Source organism: Triturus cristatus, chromosome 3_2, assembly GCF_964204655.1.
Source record: "Triturus cristatus chromosome 3_2, aTriCri1.1, whole genome shotgun sequence".
Classification (NCBI taxonomy): domain Eukaryota; kingdom Metazoa; phylum Chordata; class Amphibia; order Caudata; family Salamandridae; genus Triturus; species Triturus cristatus.
Genome location: NC_140584.1, coordinates 932366792 through 932393108, shown reverse-complemented (window position 1 = coordinate 932393108; position 26317 = coordinate 932366792). Strand labels below are relative to the sequence as shown.

The 26317-nt window shown below is 48.9% G+C and overlaps 1 protein-coding gene across 1 annotated transcript in view; it reads right to left on the bottom strand.

The window, feature by feature from the left end:
* The window catches only part of MED13 (mediator complex subunit 13), a 1552815-nt gene that overhangs the window by 363669 nt on the left and 1162829 nt on the right, over positions 1-26317 (bottom strand). Inside the window, exon 24 of the mRNA XM_085649419.1 lies at positions 8926-9068. Within this exon, the coding sequence (XP_085505545.1) occupies positions 8926-9068 (143 nt within the window). The remainder of the gene's footprint in view (positions 1-8925; positions 9069-26317) is intronic.

Here is a 26317-nt window from a genome sequence, read left to right as displayed (position 1 = left end):
GAAAGGATTTCTTCAGCAGGTATTTGTTGAGTTTCCTGAGGTCTAAAATGGGACGCCATTACCCCCAACAACTTTTTTTTAATCAGGGAAAAGCGAGAGTAGAAACCTTTTCTTTTCTGAAAGCGTGGAACACGTTCTATTGCTCCTTTTTGAAGCATTATCAAAGCCTCCTTCCTTAACAACTGAAGATGGGGTGGTGTTAATCTTTGAGGCAGGTGATGAGGTGGCATTGGGGTAAACTCTAAGGTATGTCCATACCCGATTATATCTAGGACCCATTTGTCTGATGTTATTTCTTGCCATCGATGCAGAAAATGTGAGAGGGGGTTTTCTTCAGAGAATAGAGAGGGGCAGGCGCGAAGCGTCACTGTTTACGTCCCGAATCTCTGGGCTGAGCCTGTTGCTTTCGTCTAGGCTGTCTGGGGTAGGCAGCCTGTGGTGGTGCACGGTATTGCTGTTACTGCTGGTAGGACGGCCGGTTAGAGGTGTAGTTTTTGAGGCTGGTACCTTTGATAATCTCCTCGAAAAGAATAATTTCCTCTGCCCCGCGCTCCACGAAAGGGGGTCTATCTATATTGGAGCATTCCTATAGCCTTAGCCGTGTCCGTATCAGTTTTGATGGTTTGAAAAGCGTCATCAATGCGCTTGCCGACGAGTGTTTCACCATCAAACGGCATATCCAATATTTTGCTCTGTCCCTCAGAGCAAAACATAGTTGCTTTCAGCAAACCCTGGTGTCTCAGGACAGCGGCTCCAAAGAGCTGACGGAAAGCTAAAGAAGCAATATCCATGGAAGCATCATTAATTTCGGATGCTGACCTTTCTCCTTCAAGCATGATTTTTCTTGCTTCCATCTTCTTGTCTTCTGGAAGGAGATCTAAGAATTGGGCAATGTCTGACCACATCTGTCGATCGTACCTAGCTAAAATCGAAAGAGCGTTGGCAGCTCGAACAGTTGGTCCTGATGTGGTTGTGAACCTTTTCCCAATATTATCCAAGCGCCGCCCTTCTCTGTCAGGTGAAGCAGTAGTGGGCGCTAGAGCGTTCCTCGATCTCTGTCGTGCGGCCTTTGAGATAACAGAGTCAAACTTAGGATGAATTATTAGACACGCTGGAGCATCGTCCGGAGCCTTGTATTTCTTGTCAATTCTGTGCAAGACAGGGATAACTGTGGCTGGTGTCCTCATTACTTTTAACCCTTCTTCTCATATGTGGTCAACGATAGGTATAGACCTAACCGATTTTCTAGACAGGTCTTTAAAATCATAGAGAAAGCAGTCTGATTGCTTTACTGTTAGGGATAGTTGGAAACGTGATGCTGCTCTCTCAAAGTATGAGAGCCGCCGATGTCTTCTGGCAGAGACTATCATTTGTGGAGATGGAGACGCTGGTGTTGATGACAATCATCCGATTCATCTCCTGTTTGATCTTGCTTCTGAGGCTGATTATCCTCAATGTCTCCCTCATCAGAGGTATCTGGATTTTGTTGTGGCCCACTAGTATCTCCCATCGGGGAGGATGCGTACAGCGGTACAAGGTGGAGAAACAGGCGGTGGTGGCTGTGTGGTAGGAAGAACAGGTGCAAAAGGAAAACGTGTACGATAGTCTTGTTATAAATCTTGAAGGTCTTGTACCATTGCGACAGGAAGGTGGACCATAGGTTCAGAAACTAGCTCCATATATTGCATTTTTGCATGAGGGTGATATTCTTGTTGATAGTATCCTCCATAATCTTAGTCATCGTCCTCCTGATATTTAACATGCAATTGGGAAGGACTACCAGCAGGTCCAAACATCCCATCATCATCAGATTCCTCCAAAAATGTTTAAGGAGGTAAAGGAGAAACTATAGCAGGAGTTTGCAAAAATTGCCTCCTCGACGGTATCGACGAGAACGTCGAAGGATATATTGGCGTAAGCTGCAAGGAAGATTAACGATTACAACCAGGCGTGGTATACAGCATCAGCTTCGTCGACGGCAACGGAGTCTGCGTCGATGAGGACATGATAGAATAAGATGAAGCCATCGTCGGTATAGTCGAAGAGATTGTCGTTGACGGAACCACTGACGTCGACGAGGATGCAGACGATTAAGTTGTAGTTGTCGTCAGTGTTGCCATCGACGATGAGGTCGACGGCAGTGCACCAATCATCGTCACCGGAGATTTTGTCGACGATGAGGAAGTAGAAACTTGTTTAGAGGATGGTTTTTTCATTGATGGTGATCCTAGTTAACGCCGTCGGTGCTACAAGCTTCTTAGAGACATATCTTCATGGATTGGATAGAAGAATATTTCTTTCTTATGGCTTTTCTCCTCAGTAGAAAATGGAAATTTTCCTTTTTGTGATGTTCTTTCCTCTTCATTAGGAGACCTTTTTGATGTATTTTTCTTGGAAACTTCAGGAGATTCAAGAGATCTCTCTCTCCTTTTAGGTGTTTCCTTTGAAGCCAGAGAGGTAGAGCTCTTCTTGTCCTCAGAGAGAACATCAGATTTTGACTTAAGTTTTTGTAGCCAAATCAATAATCTACCCTCCCTATCCTTGAGGGTTTTTATAGAGAAGGTTCCACAGATTTTGCAGTCTTTTACCTTGTGTTGAGGGTAAAGGCAGTAGATGCAGATCTTAAGTGCTAGACGTAGGTCCCGGGCTCACTGTGCCACCGGAATCAAGCTATCCTGGCTGAAGAGGGGTGAAACCCCGAAACCGGTTCTAGGATGCTTGTTTCTGGTCCGGGGAGGACTTGGATTGGCAGTTCGGGCTGGACTGTTCCCATGAGACTGATTTGCATATGGCCAGGTCTAAAGTGGGGTCGCATGGTGAGTGTAAGAAAGTGGATTCCTGTTGCAGTAACCCCCCCTTCTGTGCCTAATAGCTGATGCACTTTTCCTTGTTGTGCCCTGGGCTCCTGCCAATCAGGAGCTCAGGGACTGTGTTCCTTCCCTAAAAACTGCCTAACAGCCAAAACCCAAATTGGCAAACCCTGGCCACATGTCAGCCCCTGGTAAATGGTACCCTAGGTACCCAGGGCCTTGTGACCAGGGAAGGCCTCTAAGGGCTGCAGCACTCATTGTGCCACCCTTAGAGGCCCTGTACCCTAACACACACACACTGCTCTTGCAGGCTGAGCGTCTGGATACAAGACAAAACAGAGTCGACATGGCACACATCCCTGTGTGCCATGCCAACAACCTACACTGCCCTGGCATACATCAGCCACCCCTCTAGCTGGGTGCCCTATGCCAGTGGTGTGGGCACAGAGGCAGGAGCCCTGTGCCCCTTCAGTACCCAGGTCCATTCCTGGGTTCTGTAAGTGCAGTGCTGCCATCTAAGAGTATATGGTGCTGGGAGCTTGTCAAACATGAACTCCACAGCACCATAATGGCAGCACTGAAGACTGAGAAGTTTGGTATCAAACTGCTCAGCACATTAAATCCACACTGATGCCAGTGTGGGATTTAATGTACCAAGCACCACAGAGGGCATCTTAGAGAGGCCCCCTGAAACCTAAACCTACAATCCACGTCTGTTCTAAGGCTGCCTAGGCTGCCACACAGCAGACATGTTGTTGGACCCCTGGGTAGGAGAGCCCCATCTCTCCTGGGTCTGCAACAATGCACATCCTGGGCGATGTGCTAAATCTCCTCCCCCAGGATGGATAGGGGGAAGCTTCAAAGGCATGCCGCCTCTGTGATCTTCCCCAGGCCACTGCAACCCCTCACTCTGGCGGGAAGCTTGGCCGGAAACCCCAAATAAGGACAGGAGATGGGCCAGCCTGCCAACCCCACCCCTCAGGTGGGGGGAGGAGAGGTGAAGCACATCTCCGAGCTCTTGCCATCTTGAAGATGGGAAGCCCTGCCCAATCAGGACTACGCTACTGCCCCCCTCCCACAGGAGAGAGGCAGGATAGGGGGTGTAGCCACCCCAGGACAGGGACCCATTGGCTCCTGCCCTTCACCTGCCTGTAACGCCCCTAAATCTAGTATTTAGGGGCACCCTGAACCTTCCTTCCCCAGATTCCAGATTCCAAAATCCGAAGAAGAGCTAGAAGAAAGAAGACCTGCCCTGCAGCTGCTAAGAAGAGGAAGACACAAACTGCTTTGGCCCCAGCCCTACCGGCCTGTCGACCCACGAGCCTGCTCCTGCTCCAACCCGGCATCTCTTGTGGCCAGCAACCTCACAAACCCCGGAGGACCTGGCTACCTTTTGACTAAGCCCCCTGGGACTCCCATGAGTAGAGGCTCTACTCAAAATCTACTTCCAATCCCTGGCAGCAGCCCAGAACCGCGAACCCAGCACACTCTGCACCAGCCAAGCCTGGCCTGTGCCGGAGTGAACAAAGACCACGAGGACGACCCCACGGCGACTGTGACCCCGAGTCCGGCACCCAAAGACCTCCCTCGACACTCCTAAAGAAGCATGCAGCCTCAGAACAAGGTGCCCCCCCAACCGCGATCAACAGAGGGTAAGATTTCCCGACAACAAAAGGCACCCCTGCACCCAGCGCCCCGCGGCCCCCTGGGCCCAATCCCGGGGTACCTACCTAGCCTCCAACTACCCAACTTACCTCTCGAAGTGGTGGTGGCACCTGAAGAATCCTCGTCCCCGAGCTTGCAGTCTTACTAAACCTGAGATTTCCCATTGAAATCAATTGAGCGCCCAAAGGCTCAAAAGCACCCTGCACCCAGCCACCCGAGTGGCCCTGGCAGTGCAACCTCTACACCCATCTACTTCCCCACTTGCCCTGAGTGAGTGACCAGGAGCCCAGCTCCCACAGCCGCGTGGCCTGCTAGTCAGCAGCCACCAACCAAGGCCCCCCTATCCCTTATAGGATAACATTGGGCCTAACTCTCTCTGCACCTGGCCGCCTTAGTGCCGCTGGGAGTGAACCAACGGTACCTACCTGACCCTGGGGGACCCCTGAGTCTATGCCCAGAACCTCAACTCTGCCAGTCGAGTACTCACCTTTAAACCGATAACTCAATTTTCTTCATAGGGTAACATTGACTGGCTTTTTCCTGAAATTTCTTCTAAGTGTGGACTTTTCAAAACTAAAAATATTTACCAAAAATCAGCCGAGTAACGAAAACGAAAATACTCACCTGCTCTTAGGTGAGCTCCCAGTGCTGGATCTTGGTGCCCAGCATTGACTCTGAAAACTACTTACAACTGTACTTACCAGTAACCCAATTTTCTCCCACAGGAAATCATTGACTGTTTTTCTGTGAAATTTCTTATAAGTGTCAATTTCTGCAATCTTTAAATATTCTTTAAAAATCGTATAATATCTGAAAACGTAATTACTTACCTGTTTTGGATAAAGGTCCCAGTACTGAGTCTAGGCACCCAGTACTGGATTACAAAAGTAACGAGAACATACTATACCTGTAACTTGAATTTTCTGCCATAGGGAATCATTGACTGTTTTCTATGAAATATTTTCTAAGTGTCAACTTTTAAAATAGCAAAATATTGTCTAAAAATCATCACAGTAATTAAGTCGACTTTTATCACTTGATTCCAAGTACTGACCCAGGACTGAATATAGGATCCAGTCCTGGAATTCCAAAAGTAATCCTAAAAGTAATCTGTGGCAAATAACATGAAACTTCCATTTAACTCAATGCATTATTGTGTTTAAAATAGTGTTGCCTATTGCAACCACTTGTAACTGTTTACAAAAGTCAATTGCATATTGCAAAAGTATTTATATAAAGCATCTCATTCTGAGAAAGTATATTTTAATTCCAATTGTTGGTTCTAAAATAAAACAAGCATATATTTTTTTTATGTAAACCATTGGCCTAGAGTTCAGTTATTGAGTGTGTGAGACCATTTGCTGACTGAGTGTGTACAACAAATGCTTTACACTGTCCTCTGATACTGCCTTACTGCTCAACCAAGCTACCACTTTAGAGAGTAAGGTTATATCTAACTTTAGCCTCTGCCAAGCCTCTGGGGACTGTGGACTCTGTACACCCTGCACCTATTTGGGAACAGTATATACAGAGCCACTTTCTCACAGTGAGCAAAAGAATCATGGATTTAACCCAGATCTCTTGACTGGGGGAGAATGTTTTGATTTGTTCTGCATTCCGTCCATCAATTGTGTGTCTTTTGCTTATGTGGATTCTCAGCATGCAACCTCATTTTCCCACATGATCCACACGACGTGAAGAGACCTTTCTTTGAAGATTCAGACATATTTGAAGAGAATACTGCTAGAAAGCTGGAGAAACCAGAGAAAAACTGAGCAGAGCTCAGGGAAACTCCCTTTCACACGACGTGTGGTAAAATCTGAGGAACCTAGCCTCTCTTGGGATTGTTCTAGTGGGTGCAGTCGCCTGATTGGCTGTTGGTTGGATTTGGTTCTTTTTACAAAAGAAGGTGGATAGGCTATTGCACTGACTTTTCATGGCATGGTAGCCTATGGTCATTCTATCTACTGCTTTTATATGTATACCGTGGGACTCCCACTACGATGACGGGGATGATTCAAGCATGTGAATCTATTAAAGATGCAATACTGGAGAATCACCTTTTCTGGAAGAATTTCTCTCATGGTAATGCAGTTTCTATTAGCTCTATTGAATGCATGGTACAGCCGCAGCAGTGGGTCGATTATTTCACCAGCTTATATGCTGCTCTTTCCTTGCCAGTCCCCCCTCCTGCTATCTTGAGCAGCAGTCTTGTCTAGAGTAGAAAAATCTAAGATTCTCCTAGAGTGAGACTAACTGCTATTAATGCTTTTTGACCGGGCAAAGCCCCAGGACTTGATAAAGTCCCAGGTGACCGCTTCTGTTCGGAACCTAACCTATGGGGCCATTATATTCATGCCCTTTCAAATAAAATACTGGAAGGCGATGTCTTGGCTGGCAGCAGAGATCATTTCTATCTTAGAAAAAAGGGTGCCAAGACCTCTCCAGGCCATTACAGGCCAATAAGTTTGATTGACATCTGCAAATGATTTTCTACCACCAGATCCTATCTAGACTCCAAGATTGAATGGATGAGAGGAGGATTCTTTCCCCCATACAAAGCAGGGTCCAACCTGAAAGTGAGCACCATAGATCAGGTGTTTCGTTTAAATCGTCTAAGGTGGAAGTATGTGGCTTTCACCAAGAGCCCCTGTATATTGGCTTTGTTGATTTGAGGTCTGCTTTTGACCTGGTTCCGAGAAGGTTACTCTGGTCGTCACTGACCAGTATGGGTATTGATTCAAAAGTACTAGATTGCATGACAAGACCTATGCCCAAGTATTGTGGGGGAACAGGGGGGGTGGGAGGTAACCGATCGTATACCCATTGTGCATGGGATAGGACAGGGATGTGTTTTTACTCCTATCCTGTTCTCCCTCTACATCGACGACTTGGCGGATTATATATTAAAAGGTGTCCATGATTGCCCGAAATTGGAGAGCGGGGGTTGGGGGGGGGGGGTGTCAAACGATTTTAAGCCTTTACATCTAAATCTGTGTCCCCAGTCACTGAAATGCCAAGGTGCAATCAGCGGCTTTTTGTGGGGCAAAAGTATGGAGAGTGGAAAACACTCATATGTTGTCTTACAAGAAAATTGTTTTATTAAATCATTGTTTTGTCTACCACGAAGTACCCCATCAGTCCCTGTTTCTTTGACACTGGCCTCAAAATAATAGTGGATCTTGTCAAGCATAGATCTACTTTATAGGGCTAGATTATGGTCCACCCCAAATTGACTATAAACAGGTCTGCATTTGAGGAAGTTCTATCCTTAGGAATAGCACCATCATTCTATTGGTTTATTTTATAAAAACCCTGGGTATGATTTTGCTAAATCTATCTCAGATAAATTCCAAGGCAAATGTTAAAGAGAAATACTGGGCCTATACAATTGACTCATACTATCGCAATGAAAACATTGTTGGTCTAACTGAGGAATTAATTTTTAAACCTGTCCCTGCATTTGACTAATTCATGGATGCTTTTATTCCACCATTAGCGTGCACCTTGTTAATCAAACTCCAACTTGATATGTTACTTGTAAATGACTTCACGTATAACTGTGACCCAGCTAGACAGAAATCGCAGAATTGACCACTATGTCCTGGCTATAGTGAGGACATACAACACTTACTTTTTTTGTGGCCGCATATGCTAAGCTCAGGAGGTCCTGCATAAGGCTGCTTTGTATTACATTAGGCACAAGACAATATACCGAAGCCTACAGGATTCCAAGATCCAATTGGAGTACTGGGATGGCTTTAAATCTTGGATGCTACCTTGTAGCAGTGAGGCGTATAAGAAAAGCACTTGGAATCACGCTGTTCGCTTAACTAGATGAAGTTCCTTTAGTTAAACTCTCTTCTGATATAGGTCAACTAGCATATCTCTGACCACTATGTTTGCATATATACTGCTTGCAAAAAGATGCTTTTATGCATGTACACTATCTGGATGATTTAAATGCTTTTAACCTTCTCATGTTTAATTAATACTAGCTTTAGCTACCTATTTTTTTATATGCACATGCACTTTGATTTTAACATTTGTTTTGTGTGTAATTAAATGGTTTTATGGGCTTGTTACTAAAATACACTATGTTGACTGACCGTCACAAATCAAAATTATGTAGCAGCATAAGATGCAACCTACTTGTAGGAAAAAGTTTACTGTACTTGCAACCATTGGTTTCGGTGGTAGACATCCCAAAACTAATTTGAGTGGTAATTCCATTGCAAATCATTAAATAGAAAAAATATGCACAACATGCAAACACTAAACAGTGACATGCTTCCACAAAGACATATTAAACTAATAAACGAAAAAAAGCAGTGTTGATGCACTGGATGAGTAAATATGAATATCACAATGTGTACGACTTCCAAACTGCATGTGTTACTTTTTACTTGCAATCAAGTGTGGTTGATTAACAGAATGACAACTTTGTTACCTATCAGCTCCCCATGACCTATTCTTCCTAAGCGGCCGATGACTATTCTCCATGGTAGTGAACTCATTTGCACAAGTCCTAAGCACCATTCCCATAGTTTTTGGAGGCCAAGTCTCCGAGCTGAGCCTTTTTTCCTACGAGCCCTGAGGAAATAAATACAAGATGATCAGCGACAGAGTTTGAGCACCATACCAAATAACGATAAACACAGTATAAGCAGAAAAAAGAAGCCTACAACATCAACACGCACAGGTTTATTTACATTTACCAAAGATTTACAGCTCAAGTGCTGTGCACATTCTGCCATGTAAAGTTTGGGCTCTCAAAGTAAAAATGTTTGGGAAAACTCATTTGCAAACAGAAATGCTGAAAACTATTCCACACAATGCAGCAGAGAAACTCAAAGCGTGAAAGACCGCCTACACCTGACCTTTGTTATAGCTCCTTTTTCCCCACTGTAGGAAAGTGGCTTATGAAGTCTGTATCCTTTCATCCTGGATTAATCGGACTCAATCTAGGAACACCACATCTCTATTATTGATGGATCTCAAGTCCTGTTGAATTGAATTCAACTTCAGAAAGTCTTCTTCAGTGCCATCCCAAATTATTAATGTGTTATTATGTGGTGCGATTGTGAGATCTCACCATGTAATTTCAAACTTTTCCAGGTCTAGTTAAGCTTCTTTAATAAAAACCATTAGCTCAGTCCTTAAAACCCTGGACACTTCTTTATCAAAATGACCATGGCTTTGTATTCTAATCCAACAGCTAAACTTAAAACCAACTGTGCCTTATAGCCCTTTAACTATTTCTTTTAGCCACTGATCCCCTTCTATTAGTGATAAACTAATCCACAGAAAATTCAGGTATACAATTCACGAAGTGTCATATAAAACAGCTGCATATGCAGATGACATAGATCTTTAATGAATATCCAGGCAAAGAGATTCCAGCACTCCTAAAAATTATTGACCAGCTCTCCCACTCCGGATACTCTTTGAACAAAGTTAAAACTGAAGTCTTGTCTTTAAATATTAATTGCAACCCGACTTGTGTCGGCAACTCCAAGTTCCAATGTTTAGGAAGCTGGCTCTGTACATACTATACCAAAATGAGGTATAGTGTGCACAGAGTCCAGTGGAACCCCTAAGGTAGACATAGGTAAAAGTAGATAACACCTTACTCTCTATTTGCGGTAGTGTGGGCGAGCAGTAAGGCTTTATAAGAGGGTAGTGTTAAGCCTTTGTTGTACACATTCAGGCAGCAAATGATGTCACACACTCAAAGACTGAACTCAGACCAATTAATTTGTATAAAAAATATTATTTAGTTATATCTATTTTCTAGAACCAAGCAAGCCTGGTACAGGTAAGTGAAATAAATATTTTGCAATGTTTTACAGTTGAAAGCAGGTTCAAATGCAGTTGATCGAAATACAAGTCAATGTTTTGAAATTACTTTTCAGTTATTTTACAGATGACTTTGTAAGTTACTTTTTCTACTCAGTGTGATAGATATCACACTGGAACATTTCCTAAAGAAAAGGTAAGTAAATCAGTTTTTGTACATTTGCAGTTTCAGTGTTTCATACAAACCAACTCCACACTAAGAAAAACAGTCAATGTATTCCTATGGAGTAAAATGAAGTTAACGGTTTCCAGGTAAGTACTTATTTGTGAGAGTTGTTATTCTGGGGTTAGAACCAGCGTTCCCTCAGGAACAAGGATGCACTCTTGAAACACCCTCAGCTGCACAAGAGCAGCCGAGTGCAGAGTACTGAGGCTCTAGGATGCTGGCTCTGTATATACTATACCAGAGTGAGGTATAGTGTGAACAGAGATCCAGTGGAACTCCAAAGGTAGGCAGAGGTAATGTTAGATAGCATCTCACTCTCTATTTGTGGTAGTGTGGTCGAGCAGTAAGGCTTTATCAGAGGACAGTGTTAAGCATTTGTTGTACAAACTCAGTCAGCAAATGCACTCACACCTCTAAAAGACTGAACTTCAGACCAATTGTTCTTGTATAAAAATATTTTTTGAGTGATTTTATTTCCTAGAACCAAGCAAGCCTGGCACAGGTAAGTGATAAGTACTTTGCAGCAAATATACAGTTGAACTACAGTATGGATTGTAATGGTATATGCACTTTGTTTTGACTTACAGTAGTCTGGAAGAGAAATGTAATGCTTTGTAAATACAGTACATAGACTTGAATGGGTTTTTCAGTAAAATACCAGGTAAGTTACATTTTAGATTACTTTTCTTACTTATACCTGGATACTACACTGGGACAATTCCTGCAAACAGGTAAGTAAAAGCATTTTTGTTAAATAGTACGATTTTAAAGAAGTTCTTTAGGTTTTCAAACTCCACACTTAGAAACTTTTCCAAGAAAAACAGCCAATGTGTTCCTATGGAGGAAAATAGTGCTATCGGTTTTAGGGTAAGTATTGGGTAGTGGGAGTGAAGGTTCTGGGGGTAGACTCAGAGGTTCCTCACGGTCAGAGATGCGCTCTTGTTACACCCTCAGCTGCACTAGGGCAGCCGGGTGCAGAGTGCTGAGGCCCAATGTTATCCAATGGGGGATAGGGGGCCAGTTGGTGGTTGCTGACGAGCAGGGCACTTGGTTGTGGGAGCAAAGCTCCTAGACTTTAGGTCAGGGCAAATGGGGAACTAAGTAGCACCAAAAGGTGCACCCTCATCAATACTATGCTGGGTGCAGGGTGCTGTCTCGACATCGGCGCCTTGTTGTTTGCAATGGGGACCCTCCGGTTTGCAAAGGCACTGCAGGCTTGGTGACTAAGGTCTTCTAGGTGCGACCACCACTTCGAGAGGTAAGTTGGGGGTTGGTTAGGCACTGTCGGTTTGGCCACCCAAGGCCGTGGGGCGTCAGGTGCAGGGGTGCCTTTTAGGGTCGGCTCTTACCAGCTCCTGGTTGCGGTTGGTGGGACCTTCCGGATTTAGGTTCCAGGCGATGGCTGGAGGTTTGAGGTAGGTCAGGGGTCGCTGGATCTCGGGTCAGGATCCCCGGGGAGACCACCTCATGGTGTTTGCCCACTTGAGCTCCGGCCGTGGATAGCGGGTGCAGATTTGCGGTGTCCGGCCAGAGGCTGGAGATAAACAAATCCTGTGTTTACGGGAGACAGTCTTTGTGGTTCAAGGAAGGCAGGTCCTCCGGGGTTTGAGGTTGCTGGCTGCAGAACACACCGGGATTTTGCAGGAGCAGGTTCGAGGTGGAGACAGGTTGGTAGGGCAGGGGCCAAGTCAGGGGGAATCTTCCTCTTGTTAGTTTCTGCACGGCTGTTCGGTCCTTTTCTTGTAGTTTCTTCTGGTCTGAGGAAGCAAGGTTCAGGGGTGTCCCTAAATACTAGATTTAGGGGCATTACAGGTAGGTAAAAGGTTGGGACGAATGGGGCCCTTCCGTGGGGTGGGTACGCCCCCTATTACGCCACCCTCCTAAGGAAGTGGGGCATAAGCATTTCCCATGTTGACTGAGCCCCATATGTGTAAGATGGCGGGGACTGAGAGTTGTGCTTCACCTCGCAGCCCCCACATGAGGGGTGGAGTTGGCAGAGGTGGGTACACCTCTCTTCCTCACTTGTTTTTCCCGCCTGTTCTCCCTCCCAAAGTGGGGGTCAGAACCAGTGGGGACCAGTTGCTGAAAGCAGCAAGTGGCCTGGGGAAGCTCACAAAGGCGGCAAGCCTATGAAGCTTCCTCTTCGTGAACCCTGCCAATCCTGGGGGCGGAGGCTTGGCACCTCATACCAGGATTTGTATTGTTTCAGGCCCCCAAGAGCAGCTGGCTCTTGACCCAGGGGTCCAGAAACATGTCTGGTGGTGGCAGCTGAACAAAGTCACTCAACCTAAACGCACAAGTTACTTACTTGTGTAACGATATATCTGAAAGAGACATTAGTGATAGATTCCTTACCTTAGAATATCCCCAGGCGTCAGACTGGATTCGGAAAGTTTTCGTCAGCAGTACCACTGTTTGTCAGTAGGTGTCGTCGTACGGCTCTGCATACGTTGCTGGCGTCGTAGCCTCAGATGACCTCGTTCGAGCTACTTAGACGCGCCCACGCGCGCTGACATCAGTTCTGTACACAACTTTTCTCTGCCAGGAGCGCAGAGCCATGCCAGAGACCGACTACTGGTGCAATAGAACTAGGGCCCTGAAAAGAATGACCTGAACCCTAGAGAACATTTCGCACAACGGGGAGGATGGGCGGGCGGTAAGGAATCTATCACTAACTAATGTCTCTCACAGATATATCGTTACACAAGTAACTTGTGCATCTGAAAGAGACAAGTTCGTAATAGATTCCTTACCTTAGAATACATACCCAAGCAATACCAACCCTTGGTGGTGGGTCTGCGAAGTGAGATTACACCAGAAAGTCACGGAGAACTGAACGGCCAAAGAAGCAGTCTCTCCGGACCGTCAAGGCAATACTGCTTAGTGAAAGTATGCAACGAGGCCCAAGTTGCCGCCAGACCGATGTCTTGCAGGGTGACACCGCTTCCCAATGCTGTAGTAGCTGCTGTCGCCCTGGTAGAATGGGCGCGCAGCCCAACCGGAGGTTCCTTTTAAGCCAGAGAGTAACAGGCTTTAATGCACAAGACAACACATCGGGAGATAGTTCGCTTGTGCACAGCCCGGCCTTTCTTGGCACCCACGTAGCCAACAAAGAGCTGGTCATCCATCTGGAACTGTTGTGTGCGGTTAAGATAGAATGAGAGCGCACATTTTGGGTCCAGACGGTGGAGCCTCTCCTCTTCTCTTGAAGGGAGCGGAGGCGGAAAGAAAGTGGGCAGAGATACAGTTTGCCCGATATGAAAGGCAGAGACTACTTTGGTAGAAAGGAGGGACGCGGTCAAAGCACAACCTTGTCCGGATGAATCGCCAGGAAAGGAGGTTTGCAGGAAAGAGCCTGGCGCTCACTCACCCGCAGAGCGGAGGTGATGGCTGTGAGAAAGTGCCATCTTTCTTGCATGGTATGCCCCCACTTTTTGCTGAATTGCTGAATGTACTTTGAATAAGTGTGCCCTGGACTCCTGCCAATCAGGTGCCCAGGGACTATGTTCCTTCCCTAAAAACCTCAAACCCAAATTGGCAAACCCTGGCCACATGTCAGCCCCTGGTAAATGGTACCTTAGGTACCCAGGGCCTTGTGACCAGGGAAGGCCTCTACGGGCTGCAGCACTCATTGTGCCACCCTTAGGGGCCCTGTACCCTACACACACACACACACTGCCCTTGCAGGCTGAGTGTCTGGGTACAAAACTAAACGAAGTCGACATGGCACACATCCCTGTGTGCCATGCCCACCACCTACACTGCCCTGGCATACATCAGCCACCCCTCTAGCTGGGTGCCCTATACCAATGGTGTGGGCACAGGAGCATGAGCCTTGTGCCCCTACAGTACTCAGGTCCATTCCTGGGCACTAAGTGCAGTGCTGCCATTTAAGAGTACATGGTGCTGAGAGCTCGTCAAACAAGAGCTCCACAGCACCATAATGGCAACACTAAAGACTGAGAAGTTTGGTATCAAACTTCTCCGCACATTAAACCCGCACTGATGTCAGTGTGGGATTTAATGTACCAAGCACCACAGAGGGCATCTTAAAGATGCCCCCTGAAACCTAATCTGCAATCCACGTCTGGTCTGGGAGGCTGCCTAGGCTGCCACACAGCAGACATGTTGCTGGACCCCTGGGTAGGAGAGCCCCTGCTCTCCTTGGCCTGTAACAACGCACATCCTGGGCGAGGTGCTAGGTCTCCTCCCCTAGGATGGACAGGGGGAAGCTTCAAAGGCATGCCGCCTCTGTGAGCTTCCCCAGGCCACTTGCAGCCCCCACTCCGGCGGGAAGCTTGGCCAGAAACCCCAAATAAGAACAGGGTATGTGCCAGCCTGCCAACCCCACCCCTCAGGTGGGGGAGGTGAGGTTAAGCACATCTCCGGGCGCTCGCCATCTTGAAGATGGGAGGCCCTACCCAATCAGGACTAGGCTAGTGCCCCACTCCCACAGGAGAGTGGCAGAATAGGGGGTGTACCCACCCCAGGACAGGGACCCATTGGTCCCTGCCCTTTACCTACCTATAACGACCCTAAATCTAGTATTTAGGGGCACCCTGAACCTTCCTTCCTCAGATTCCAGATATACAAAGAAGAGCAAGAAGAAAGAAGACCTGCCATGCAGCTGCTAAGAAGAGGAAGACACCAACTGCTTTGGCCCCAGCCCTACCGGCCTGTCGACCCTCGAACCTGATCCTGCTACATCCCGGCATCTCTTGCGGCCAGCAACCTCACAAACCCCGGAGGACCTGGCTACCTTTTGGCTCTAAGCACCTGGGACTCCCATGAGCAGAGGGTCTGCTCAAAATCAGCTTCTAATACCTGGCATCAGCCCGGAACCGCGAACCCTGCAGACTCTGCACCCGCCAAGCCTGGCCTGTGCCGGAGCGAACAAAGACCACGAGGACGACCCCCCGGCGACTGTGACCCCGAGTCCGGCACACAAGGACTTCCCCCAACGCTCCTGACGCCTGCAGCCTCAGAACCAGGTACCCCCCAACAGCGATCAACAGAGGATAAGATTTCCCGACACCAAAAGGTACCCCTGCACCCGGAGCCCTGCGGCCCCCTGTGCCCAACTCCTGGGTACCTACCTATTCTTCAACTACCCAACTTACCTCTCGAAGTGGTGGTGGCACCTGAAGAATCTTCGTCCCTGAGCTTGCAGTCTTTTTCCAACCAGGAGCTTTCCCATTGAAATCAATTGAGCGCCCGAAGGCTCAAAAGCACCCTGCACCCAGCCGCCCGAGTGGCCCTGGCAGTGTAACCTCTACACCCATCTAATTCCCCATTTGCCCTGAGCAAGTGACCAGGAGCCCAGCTCCCACAGCCGCGTGGCCTGCTAGTCAGCAGCCACCAACCAAGGCCCCCCTGCCTCCCATAGGATAACATTGTGCCTAACTCACTCTGCACCCGGCTGCCCCTGTGCCGCTGAGGGTGTAACAACTGTACTTACCTGACCCTGGGAGACCCCTGAGTCTGTGCCCAGAACCTTAACTTTGCCAGTCGAGTACTTACCCAAAAGCTGATAACTCAATTTTCTCCATAGGGTAACATAGAAGAAATTTCAGAAGAAACCAGTCTAAGTGTAGTTCCCAAAAATTAAAATATTCACCAAAAATCAGCCGAGTAACGAAAACACTCACCTGCTATTAGGAGAGATCCCAGTGCTGGATCTTGGTGCCTAGGACTGACCCTGAAAAATATTCACAACCGTACTTACCAGTAACCCGATTATCTTCCATAGGAAATCATTGACTTTTTCTGTGAAATTTCTTCCAAGTGTCGATTTTTGCAAACTTCAAATATTCTTTAAAAATCGTACCATCTGTGAAAACGTAATTACTTACCTGTTTTAGATAGAGGTACCAGTACTGAGTCTAGGCACCCAGTACTGGATTACAAAAGTAACGAGAACATACTATACCTGCAACTTGAATTTTCTTCCATAGGGAATCATTGACTGTTTTCTATGAAATTTCTTCTGTCAACTTTTAAAATGGCAAACTATTGCCTAAAAATCACAACAGTAACTAAGTCGACTTTAATCACTTGTTTCTAAGAACTGTCCCAGGACTAAATCTAGGATCCAGTAAAGTAATCTATTGCAAATAACTTAAAGCTTCCATTGAACTCAATGCATTATTGTGTTTAAAATTGTGGTGCCTATTGCAACAACCTGCAACTTTCTACAAAAGCCATTTGCAAATTGCAAAAGTATTTACCTAAAGCATCTCATTCTGAGAAAGTATTGAATATGCTACTTACCAGTATGCATCTGTTCTTGGCATGTAGGGCTGCTGACATTCATATCTGTGCATAGATCGCCGCCTAGTGTTGGGTCCGGATGTTTGCACGTTGTTGTCCTGGAAGAGTCTTCGAAGTATCCTTGGATAGGTGACTCCTCCCCTGGACTACAGTGCGCATGGGCATCCTCTCCATCCTCAGATTGTTTTTCGCCATTGTGGCAGTGATGGAGTAGATACAGAAAGTGATGACCATGCTTGCAGTAATTCTGAGAGCTGCAGCTGCGACAGGCGCCGGGGAGGAGGGAGGGCGATATGAATGTCAGCAGCCCTACATGCCAAGAACAGATGCATACTGGTAAGTAGCATATTCAGTTCGAGGCATGTGGGCTGCTGAATTCATATCTGTGCATAGAATACATAGCAGTGCCCTCTATTGGCGGCGGCTACCCGTGCCAGCTGCAGCGGTCTGAAAAAGTGTTTTGAGAACAGCCTGTCCTACAGCTGCCTGCTGTTTTGACTGCACATCTACGCAATAGTGTTTTGTAAATGTGTGTGTAGTGGACCATGTGGCTGCTCTGCATATATCATGCAGGGGAATATTTCCTAGGGAGGCCATGGAAGCCCCCAACTTACGTGTTGAGTGGGCTCGTGGTGGAATAGTTAATGTGCGTTTTGCTTTTTGATAACAGATTTGAATACACTTAACTATCCATCTGGCTATCCCTGCTTTGGAGATGGCGTTACCTTTGTGGTGTGGGGCAAAGGCAACGAACAGTTGTTTTGTCTTCCTGAAGGGTTTAGTCCTATCGATGTAGTACATGAGGGCCCTCCGTACATCTAGTGTATGTAGTGCCCTTTCTGCAACAGTTTGTGGGTTTTGGAAGAAAACTGGCAGTTCAATAGTTTGATTCATGTGGAACTGCGATATTACTTTGGGCATGAATTTGGGGTTGGTACGTAGTACGACCCTGTTGGTGTGAACCTGTATAAATGGCTCTTGAACGGTCAGTGCCTGGAGTTCACTAACTCTTCTTAGGGAAGTGATCGCTACAAGGAAGGCCACTTTCCAGGTAAGGAATTGAATCTCGCATGAGTGTAGAGGTTCAAAGGGTGGACCCATCAGGCGTGTGAGGACCAAGTTGAGGTTCCACATTGGAGCCGGTGGGTGGCTTGGTGGAATGACTCGTTTGAGTCCTTCCAAGAATGCTTTGATGGCAGGCACTCTGAATAGAGAGAGGTGCTGCCTGGTTTGCAGATAGGCTGAGATTGCGGTCAAATGGACACGTATAGAGGTGTACGCCAGATTGCATCGATATAGGTGTAAGAGATAACAGATGATGTTTTGGATGGATGCGTCCAGCGGGTTGATGTCATTATTACCGCAATAAATGACGAACCTTTTCCATTTGGCTGCATAGCAAGCTCTGGTAGTGGGTCTCCTGGCCTCCTTGATGATGTCCATACAGTCAGGTGGCAGGTTGAGATAGCCAAACTCTAGGACTTCAGGAGCAAGATCGCCAGATTCAGCTGTTGCGGATCTGGGTGCTGAACCTCTCCATGGTTCTGCGTCAAATGCGCGGGTTTGATCCGCAGCCTTTGATGCGGCACCACGGAAAGTTCGAGGAAGGTGGTGTACCACGGCTGGCGTGCCCACGTGGGAGCAACTAGGACGAGTGTCAGGGAGTGTTGTCGGAGTTTGCGGGCCACTAGCGGTATCAATGGCGCTGGGGGAAAAGCGTACGCAAATCTGCCGGACCAGTTCATCCATATCGCATTGCCCTGCGACTGCGGATGTGGGAATCTGGCGGCGAAGCTTTGGCATTTTGCGTTTTCGCTTGTCGCGAATAGGTCTATCTCCGGATGACCCCACTGCTGGAAGTACGGTTGGAGTACTGATGGGTGTAACTCCCACTCGTGCATCTGGTGGCTGTGTCTGCTGAGCAGATCCGCCATCTGGTTGTCCTTGCCAGGGAGGTGTTCCGCCATGAGGAACATGTTCCGTTGAATGGCCCACTTCCACATGCTCTGAGCCAGATGAGACAACTGTGGAGAGTGTGTTCCTCCCTGTTTCTGTATGTAGTACATTGCGGTCATGTTGTCTGCCGGATCAACACGACCTTGTTGCATAGATGTACTTTGAATGCCTTCATGGCTAGGAAGATTGCCATCAATTCCAGAAGGTTGATGTGCAATTTCTTTTGTTGTGTTGTCCATAGTCCTTGCACTGTGTAGTGGAGTACATGAGCTCCCCATCCCTGGAGAGACGCGTCCGCTGTCAGTACTATCTGTGGGACAGGCTCTTGGAATGGTCGGCCCTTGCAAAGGTTTTGTGGATTCCACCAATGCAGAGAGTTGTATGCCCGACCGCTCACCAACACTAGGTCCTTTAACTGTCCTTGAGCCTGATTCCACTGACGTGCTAGGCACTCCTGAAGTGTGCGCATATGTAATCTCGCGTGCGGGACTATGAAGATGCAGGAGGCCATCATGCCTATCAACTGCATAAACACTCGCGCTGGAAGTGAGTGATTGGGTTTGAATTTGGAGATCAGCAGTTGTATGCTGTTGATCCTCACTAAATTTGGCTGAGCTGTGGCCGCCAGAGTGTCTATAGTCGCACCTAGGTACTGTTGTACGTGTGCGGGCTGGAGATGGGACTTTGGATAATTTAGTGAGAATCCCAGACTGTGAAGAAGGTGAATGGTGCGGGACATGTGGCTTGCACATTGCTGGGCTGACTTCGCTTGAACGAGCCAGTCGTCTAGGTAGGGGTAGACGTGTATATGCTGCCTCCGTAGATGTGCTGCCACCGTAGCTAGGCACTTCGTGAAAACCCTGGGCGCTGTTGTCACGCCGAAGGGAAGGACTTTGAACTGATAGTGCTGCCCCTGAACAGTGAACCTGAGGTATTTTTTGTGTGAGGGGTGGATGGGTATGTGAAAGTACGCATCCTTGAGGTCCAGTGTGGCTAGGAAGTCTCCCTGCTTGAGAAGCGGAAGGACTTGCTGTAGAGTGAGCATGTGAAAGTGCTCTGAAAGAATGTACTGGTTCAGGGGTCTCAGGTCTAATATAGGTCTGAGCGACCCGTCCTTTTTTGGAATTAAGAAGTAGAGGGAGTACACTCCCATACCCTGCTCGTGGATGGGTACGACCTCTATAGCGCCTTTTAGAAGCATACTTTGCACTTCTTGCTGTAAGAGCGTTAAGTGCTCTGAGGACATAGGACGGCTTCTTGGTGGTATTGTGGGTGGAGTGGAGGTTAACTCCAGACAGTAACCGTATTTTACAATATCTTTGACCCACCTGTCCGTGGTGATGGAATTCCACGTGGACAGGAACCTTTGTAGCCTTCCCCCGACAGGTGTTATGTGGTCGGGAGGAAGGGAGAGGGCGTCACTGCTTGTTCTTGGGGGAGGACCTGGTGTTGCCGTAGCCGCGTCCTCTGCCCTTTGTGCTGGAGCCACGATATCCACCTCGGGTGTTTTTATCATAGGTGGTCTGTGTATTGCCTTTGTTATATGTTTGTTGTGACCCCTGTCCTCTACCTGCTCCCTTGTTTCCGGGGCGACGAAAGGAGCCGCTCCGAAAGGACTGAGTTTGTAGGGCGCCCATGGACTTTGCAGTGTCCGTGTCCTTTTTTATCTTTGAGGGTGGTGTCAACCTCTGGCCCGAATAAATAGTCGGGGTTGACGGGCTGGTTCAGTATATTGTTTTGTACCTCAGGCTTGAATCCTGAGATCCGTAGCCAGGCATGTCGTCGCAACATGACGCTCGTGTTTATGGCTCTGGCAGCCGTGTCTGCAGCATCTAGTGCGCATTTGATGGAAGCGTTCGTTAGTAGCTGTCCTTCTCTGATGAGCATTTCTGCGCCTTCCTTGAACTGGTCAGGGAGATGTTGGAATATTTGCTCCAGTGTGTCATAGTGCGCTCTATCATAGCGAGCAAGGAGCGCTTGAGTGTTGGCTATGCGCCATATGTTGGCAGCTTGGGCGGCAACTCGCTTGCCAGAGGTTTCTAACACCTTGGACTCTTTGTCCGGGGGAGGAGCGTCACCTGTTGTTTGCGAGTGTGCCCTCTTGCGTGCATTCGCTACGACGATGGAGTCGAGTGGTAATTGTCCTCTGATGTAAGTAGGATCCCCAGGTGCTGATCTGTATTTTTTATCGATCCTGGGGTTTATCACTCGTGCCCTGGTGGGTTCTTTGAAAATGTCCTTGGCTGGTTTGAGGACCCCTTTCAACATTGGCAGAGTCTTTACATGTCTTTCTGAGGATGCAAAGGTGTCCATTAGAAAGTCATCTTCGATGGTATCAGAGTGAAGCTGTACCCCATGGTTATTTGCAGCACGTTCGATAAGAGCGTTGAACGCCGCAGTATCCTCCGTAGGAGATGTTTTTGCCCCATAGAGTTGTTGGTCCTGTGCATCGAGAGGTGCACTGGGGTCTGCAGGGTCGCCCCAAGTTTGATCAGGGTCCTGCTGGTCATCAGGGTCCGTGTCTACATGGTAGGGGACTTGGTCATCCATGTAGTCCTCCAATGCATCTGTATCGGAGCGTGTGGGGGAGAACCGGTGTGGATCCTGGTAGGATGAATGGAAGGGTTCATAAAGGAGAGGTTCCGATTCTGCAGGCAACTTCCTTTTTAGTGGGATCCTGAAAGGGTCCAATGGCGGCTCCGAAGTTATCCTTCGGTCGTGGAGAATCATCCTGCCAGTGTCGGCGTCGATGATACGTGCCGGAGACGTCTCAGCAGGTGTGACCGTAGGTTGGGTGACCCGTGTCCTGAGTTGGAACATTTTTGGGATTGTTGACGGAGGCAAGCCGAAGGTAATGTTGGCCGGCACCGAAGAGGCTGCTGGAGCTCCGATCGAACCGGAACCCGACGTGTCCTGGAGGACAGCTGTGGTTTTGCTGCCTTGCGTCGCACCAGGTCGTACTTGGGGCGCCTTCGAGGCTTTGGCACCGGCCAGGCTCGTAGAGGCGGCCGTGGATTTTTTCGGCGCCGGCGGTTCATCGAGTCGAGGTGCAGAGATCACCGTCGAAGTCTTCGATACCTGAGGCTTAGGTGTCGTCGAGGGAGCGATGCGAGACACAGCAGGCGGTATGGCCCTTTGCGTCGTTGGTGCCGGTAGCCGAGCAGGTTTGTCGGTGCCGATGGCTTTTTTCCGTTTGTCGACTCCAACGCCGCCCGCTTCAAGTTCGGCACCGAAGTCCCTCTTGGTGCGGTCGGTGCCGACGCGGTGCGCTGGCGTCGAAGGCCTCGATCCGACCAGCGCCACTTTCAGTTTCGGTTTCGGTGGAACCGGAGCAGCTTTCGGTTTCGGTTTTGTGGTAGGGAAACCAGCCTGTTTATGTAGTAATGGCTGCCGCTGAACGTCCGAGGCCGGGCCCGAGGGCGGGGCCGAAGAACTGCGGGATGGGTCTCGGGTAAGGCCCGAAGGCGATCCCTCGACCGGAGCCATAGGCTGTGGCACTGGTGTTTGAACGGTTTGAACAGGTAGGCCTTGTTCATCATTGAAGCTACTTTCTTCGGCCCCTAAGGCCTCCTCGTCGTCTCCTACCTCGGTGTCGTCTTCACCTCTGTGGAAGAGTGACTCGTCTACCTCGTCCGATCCGGGTTCGTGTTCGGAAACGGGACTGGAGGGCAAGACTTCTAATTCCTCGACGTCTTCGGCCTCGTCGAAGATGTCTGTTGGGGCCGGTGCCGCGTGCTGCGCCTCAAGTCTCGCCGCTCGTCGATTCCGCAGAGTCTTCTTGGAACGGAACCGGGCACAGGCCATGCATGTCGATTCGTCGTGGTCCGGCGAAAGGCATTTGTTGCACACCGGATGGACGTCGATGTGTGGGTACTTCGCATTGCAAACCGGACACCTTTTGAATGGCGTCCTCGATTCCATCGTCGAAGTAGTCGATGGACAGGTAAATGCGAAAAAAGTCGGTGCTGAAAGTTAGTAAACTAACAGGATTGTATCGAAACCCGATCGATAAACAGTACCGACGCAAACTAAAGGCCTTTTGGCCTCGAAAAAATATTTTCCTAACTTGAGCTAAGATAGCACATCCGAACCCAATGGCGGAAAAAAACAATCTGAGGATGGAGAGGATGCCCATGCGCACTGTAGTCCAGGGGAGGAGTCACCTATCCAAGGATACTTCGAAGACTCTTCCAGGACAACAACGTGCAAACATCCGGACCCAACACTAGGCGGCGATCTATGCACAGATATGAATTCAGCAGCCCACATGCCTCGAACATTTTAATACCTATTGTTGGTTCTAAAACAAAACAAACATTTTTTATATAAACCATTGGTCTAGAGTTCAGTTATTGAGTGTGTGAGACCATTTGCTGGCTGAGTGTGTGCAACAAATGCTTTACACTGTCCTCTGATACTGCCTTACTGCTCGACCAAGCTACCACTTTAGAGTGTAAGGTTATATCTAACTTTAGCCTCTGCCAAACCTCTGGGGACTGTGTACACACTGTACCTATTTGGGAACAGTATATACAGAGCCACTTTCTCACAATGGCCACCAGGAAGACAGTTTTCAAAGTCAATAACCGCAAAGGACAGTTATGAAGAGGCTCAAATGGTGCGCACATCAGATATGTGAGAACCAGATTCAAGTCCCATTGAAGCATCACAACAGGAATAGGAGGGAAAAGGTGAGTAATGCCTTTGAGAAATCTATTGAAAACAGGGGACTTGAAAATAGAGAGGGCTGATCAAGCAGCCTGAGAAAGGCTGACAGAGCAGAAAGGTAGCCCTTGATAGTGCCCAAAGCAGAGCCCTGCTGGGCCAAAGAAAGGAGGAACAATAGGACCTCAGAAAGAGGGCAGCAAGAGGATCAACAGATTTTGCTGTACACCATGCCACAATTTTTTCCACCGACAGGCATATGCCGTTTTAGTGGAGGGACACCTGGCTGCCAGAATTACATTACAGACTTCGGGAGGCAATTCAAATGGAATCAGCTGTCGCCGCTCAATCTCCAAGCAAGGAGGTGGAGGCTGGACAGGTTCGGGTGGAGGACCGTCCCCTGTTGCTGTGACACGAGTGAAGACTCCATTTGTGATCCAACATGCACTTTCGGCTGAGTTCATCCGCCCTGGCGTTCAGGGTACCTGCCAGGTGTTTAACCACCAAGGAAATGCCTTGACGTTCCAGCCAGGCCCAGTGACGTAGAGCCTCCTGACATAGGGTCCATGACCCCACCCCGCCCTGTTTGTTGCAGTACCACAAGGCAGTGGTGTTGTCTGTGAACACCTGCACTACTCTCCCTTTGACAGACGGAAGGAATGCTTTGAGTGCAAGTAGGATCGCCCTGAGCTCCAAAAGGTTGATATGGAGCTTGGACTCCGCTGGAGATAAGAGGTCTCTGACGCATCCGTCACAACTGTGTTCTGGTTGGGGAAGGGAGAGGGATCTGCTGCTGACCCAACGCTGGTTCGTGAGCCACCACTGCAAGTCCTGTGCAGTGCCCTCCGAGATCTGGACGTAGTCGGACAGGTTCCCCCGATGCTGTGTCCACTGGAACTTCAGGTCCCACTGCAGAGCCCGCATATGCCATCTGGCATGATCGATCAGCAGGATGCAGGAGGCCATGAGGCTCAGCAGCCTCAGGGTCTTCCTGACCGAAACCCAGGACCAGGGTTGAAAGATTGGAATCATAGCCCAAATGTCCCGGACTCGCTGCTCGGGAGGATAAACCCGAAACTGCGCCGTATCCAGAACTGCTTCAATGAAGAGGAGCTTCTGAGAGGGAATCAGGTGGGACTTCAGCACGTTGATGGAAATCCCCAGCAAATGCAGGAGGTCGGCCGTAGTCTGGAGGTGGGAGACGACTGCCTGGGGCGAGCCCGCCTTCAACAGCCAGTCGTCGAGATGGGGGTAGACTGATACCCCTGATCTGCAAAGATGAGCTGGGACCACCGCCATCAGTTTCGTGAACACCCGAGGGGCGCTGGTAAGGCCGAAAGGGAGCACGGTGAACTGAAAGTGCGCGTGGACCACAGTGAACCGCCCGTGGGCTGTCAGGATGGAGATATGAAAATAAGCATCCTGCAAGTCCAACGCTACCAGCCAGTCTTGCGGGTCTAGGGCAGACTAGACCTGAGCAAGCGTGAGCATCTTGAACGTCTCCTTCCGGTGGAAGCGATTGACGATCCCGAGGTCTAAGATAGGGTGCAAACCCTTGTCCTTCTTTGGAACCAAGAAATAGTGGGAGTAACAACCATGCCCTACTTCTGGCGTCGGAACGCGCTCGATGATCCCTTGGCCAAGAGGGCTGTAACTTCCTGCTGGAGAAGGGCCAAGAGTTACCCCGACATGCGGTGGTACTGAGGTGGTATGGCTAGAGGGGTAGATTCGAAGGGGAGGGAGTAGCCCCTTTGGACTATTTGTAGAACCCACCTGTACGAGGATCTGGAGCGCCAGTGGGGAAGGTGATGGAGAATCCTGCCACCCACTGGCGTCAGGTGGGCCTGAAACACTGGACTGGAAAGGTTTAGAGGCGGCGGCGCAGGGGAGGTGGTGGACTGACCTCCGCTGTCCTCGGGACCCACCACGGCAGGTCCCACGTCCGCAGCTGCGCGGATACTGTGGCTGCGCAGCCTTGCAGGTCTGAAAAGAATGCGCCTGGGCACCTCGATCTTGACCTCGAACGGACCGAAAAGCGGACACCGAGGGAGTACACTTGGTGGCGAGGCCCAGGATTGGGCCATAGCCCGAGAGTCCTTAAAGCGACCCAGGGTGCGATCCACCTTTTCAGCAAAGAGGCATGTACCATCAAAGGGCATGTCCAAGAGGGTGTTCTGGACATCTCCAAAGAAGCCAAAGCTTAACGACGGAGCGCCACAGTTGTGGAAAGTGCCCTACCGAGTACATTTTGCAGCATCTCTCCCTTCGGTAATGGCTTGGGAGAGAACTGCCCGTGCATCCACAGGGCACTGAGGCAGCACCTGTGCCACAGTGTCCCACACAGAATGGGAATAGCCGCCTAGCAGGAACGCAGTATTCACCGCCCGCAACCCTGAGCTGGCAGATGTGAAAATCTTTTTCCCAAATTGCTCCAGTTTCCTAGATTCCTTGTCCGAGGAGCAGAAGGGAACGCACTCTGCAAGGCAGAAGCCTGGACAACCAGACTCTCAGGCGTCGGGTGTTGTGTGAGAAAGCAGAGATTGCCCGGCGTCGGGCGATGGCGGCGCGCCACACCCTTGTCTACAGGGACTCCTGTGTTAGGTGTAATACAGGTGCCCAACAGGATATCAGTAAGCGCTTCATTGAAGGGCAGTAACTGCTCCGCAAAGGAGGACTGCCGCTGCAGGACCTCAGTTAGGAGATTGGTTCTGATAGGTACAGAAGGGAGCTCGAGGTTAAGAGCCTCAGCTGCCCTATGCAAAACCACCGAAAAGTCCGAAAAAGTCCAAACCTCCACCGTGGCCACTGAAGAAGGGGACAGAGTACCAGGGTGTGGAGAGAAATCCAGCTCCACTGAACCCTCCACATCACCTTCCCACTCAGGCACATCCTCGCAGTGAGCTGCAAGAGGGTCCTCAGACCCCTC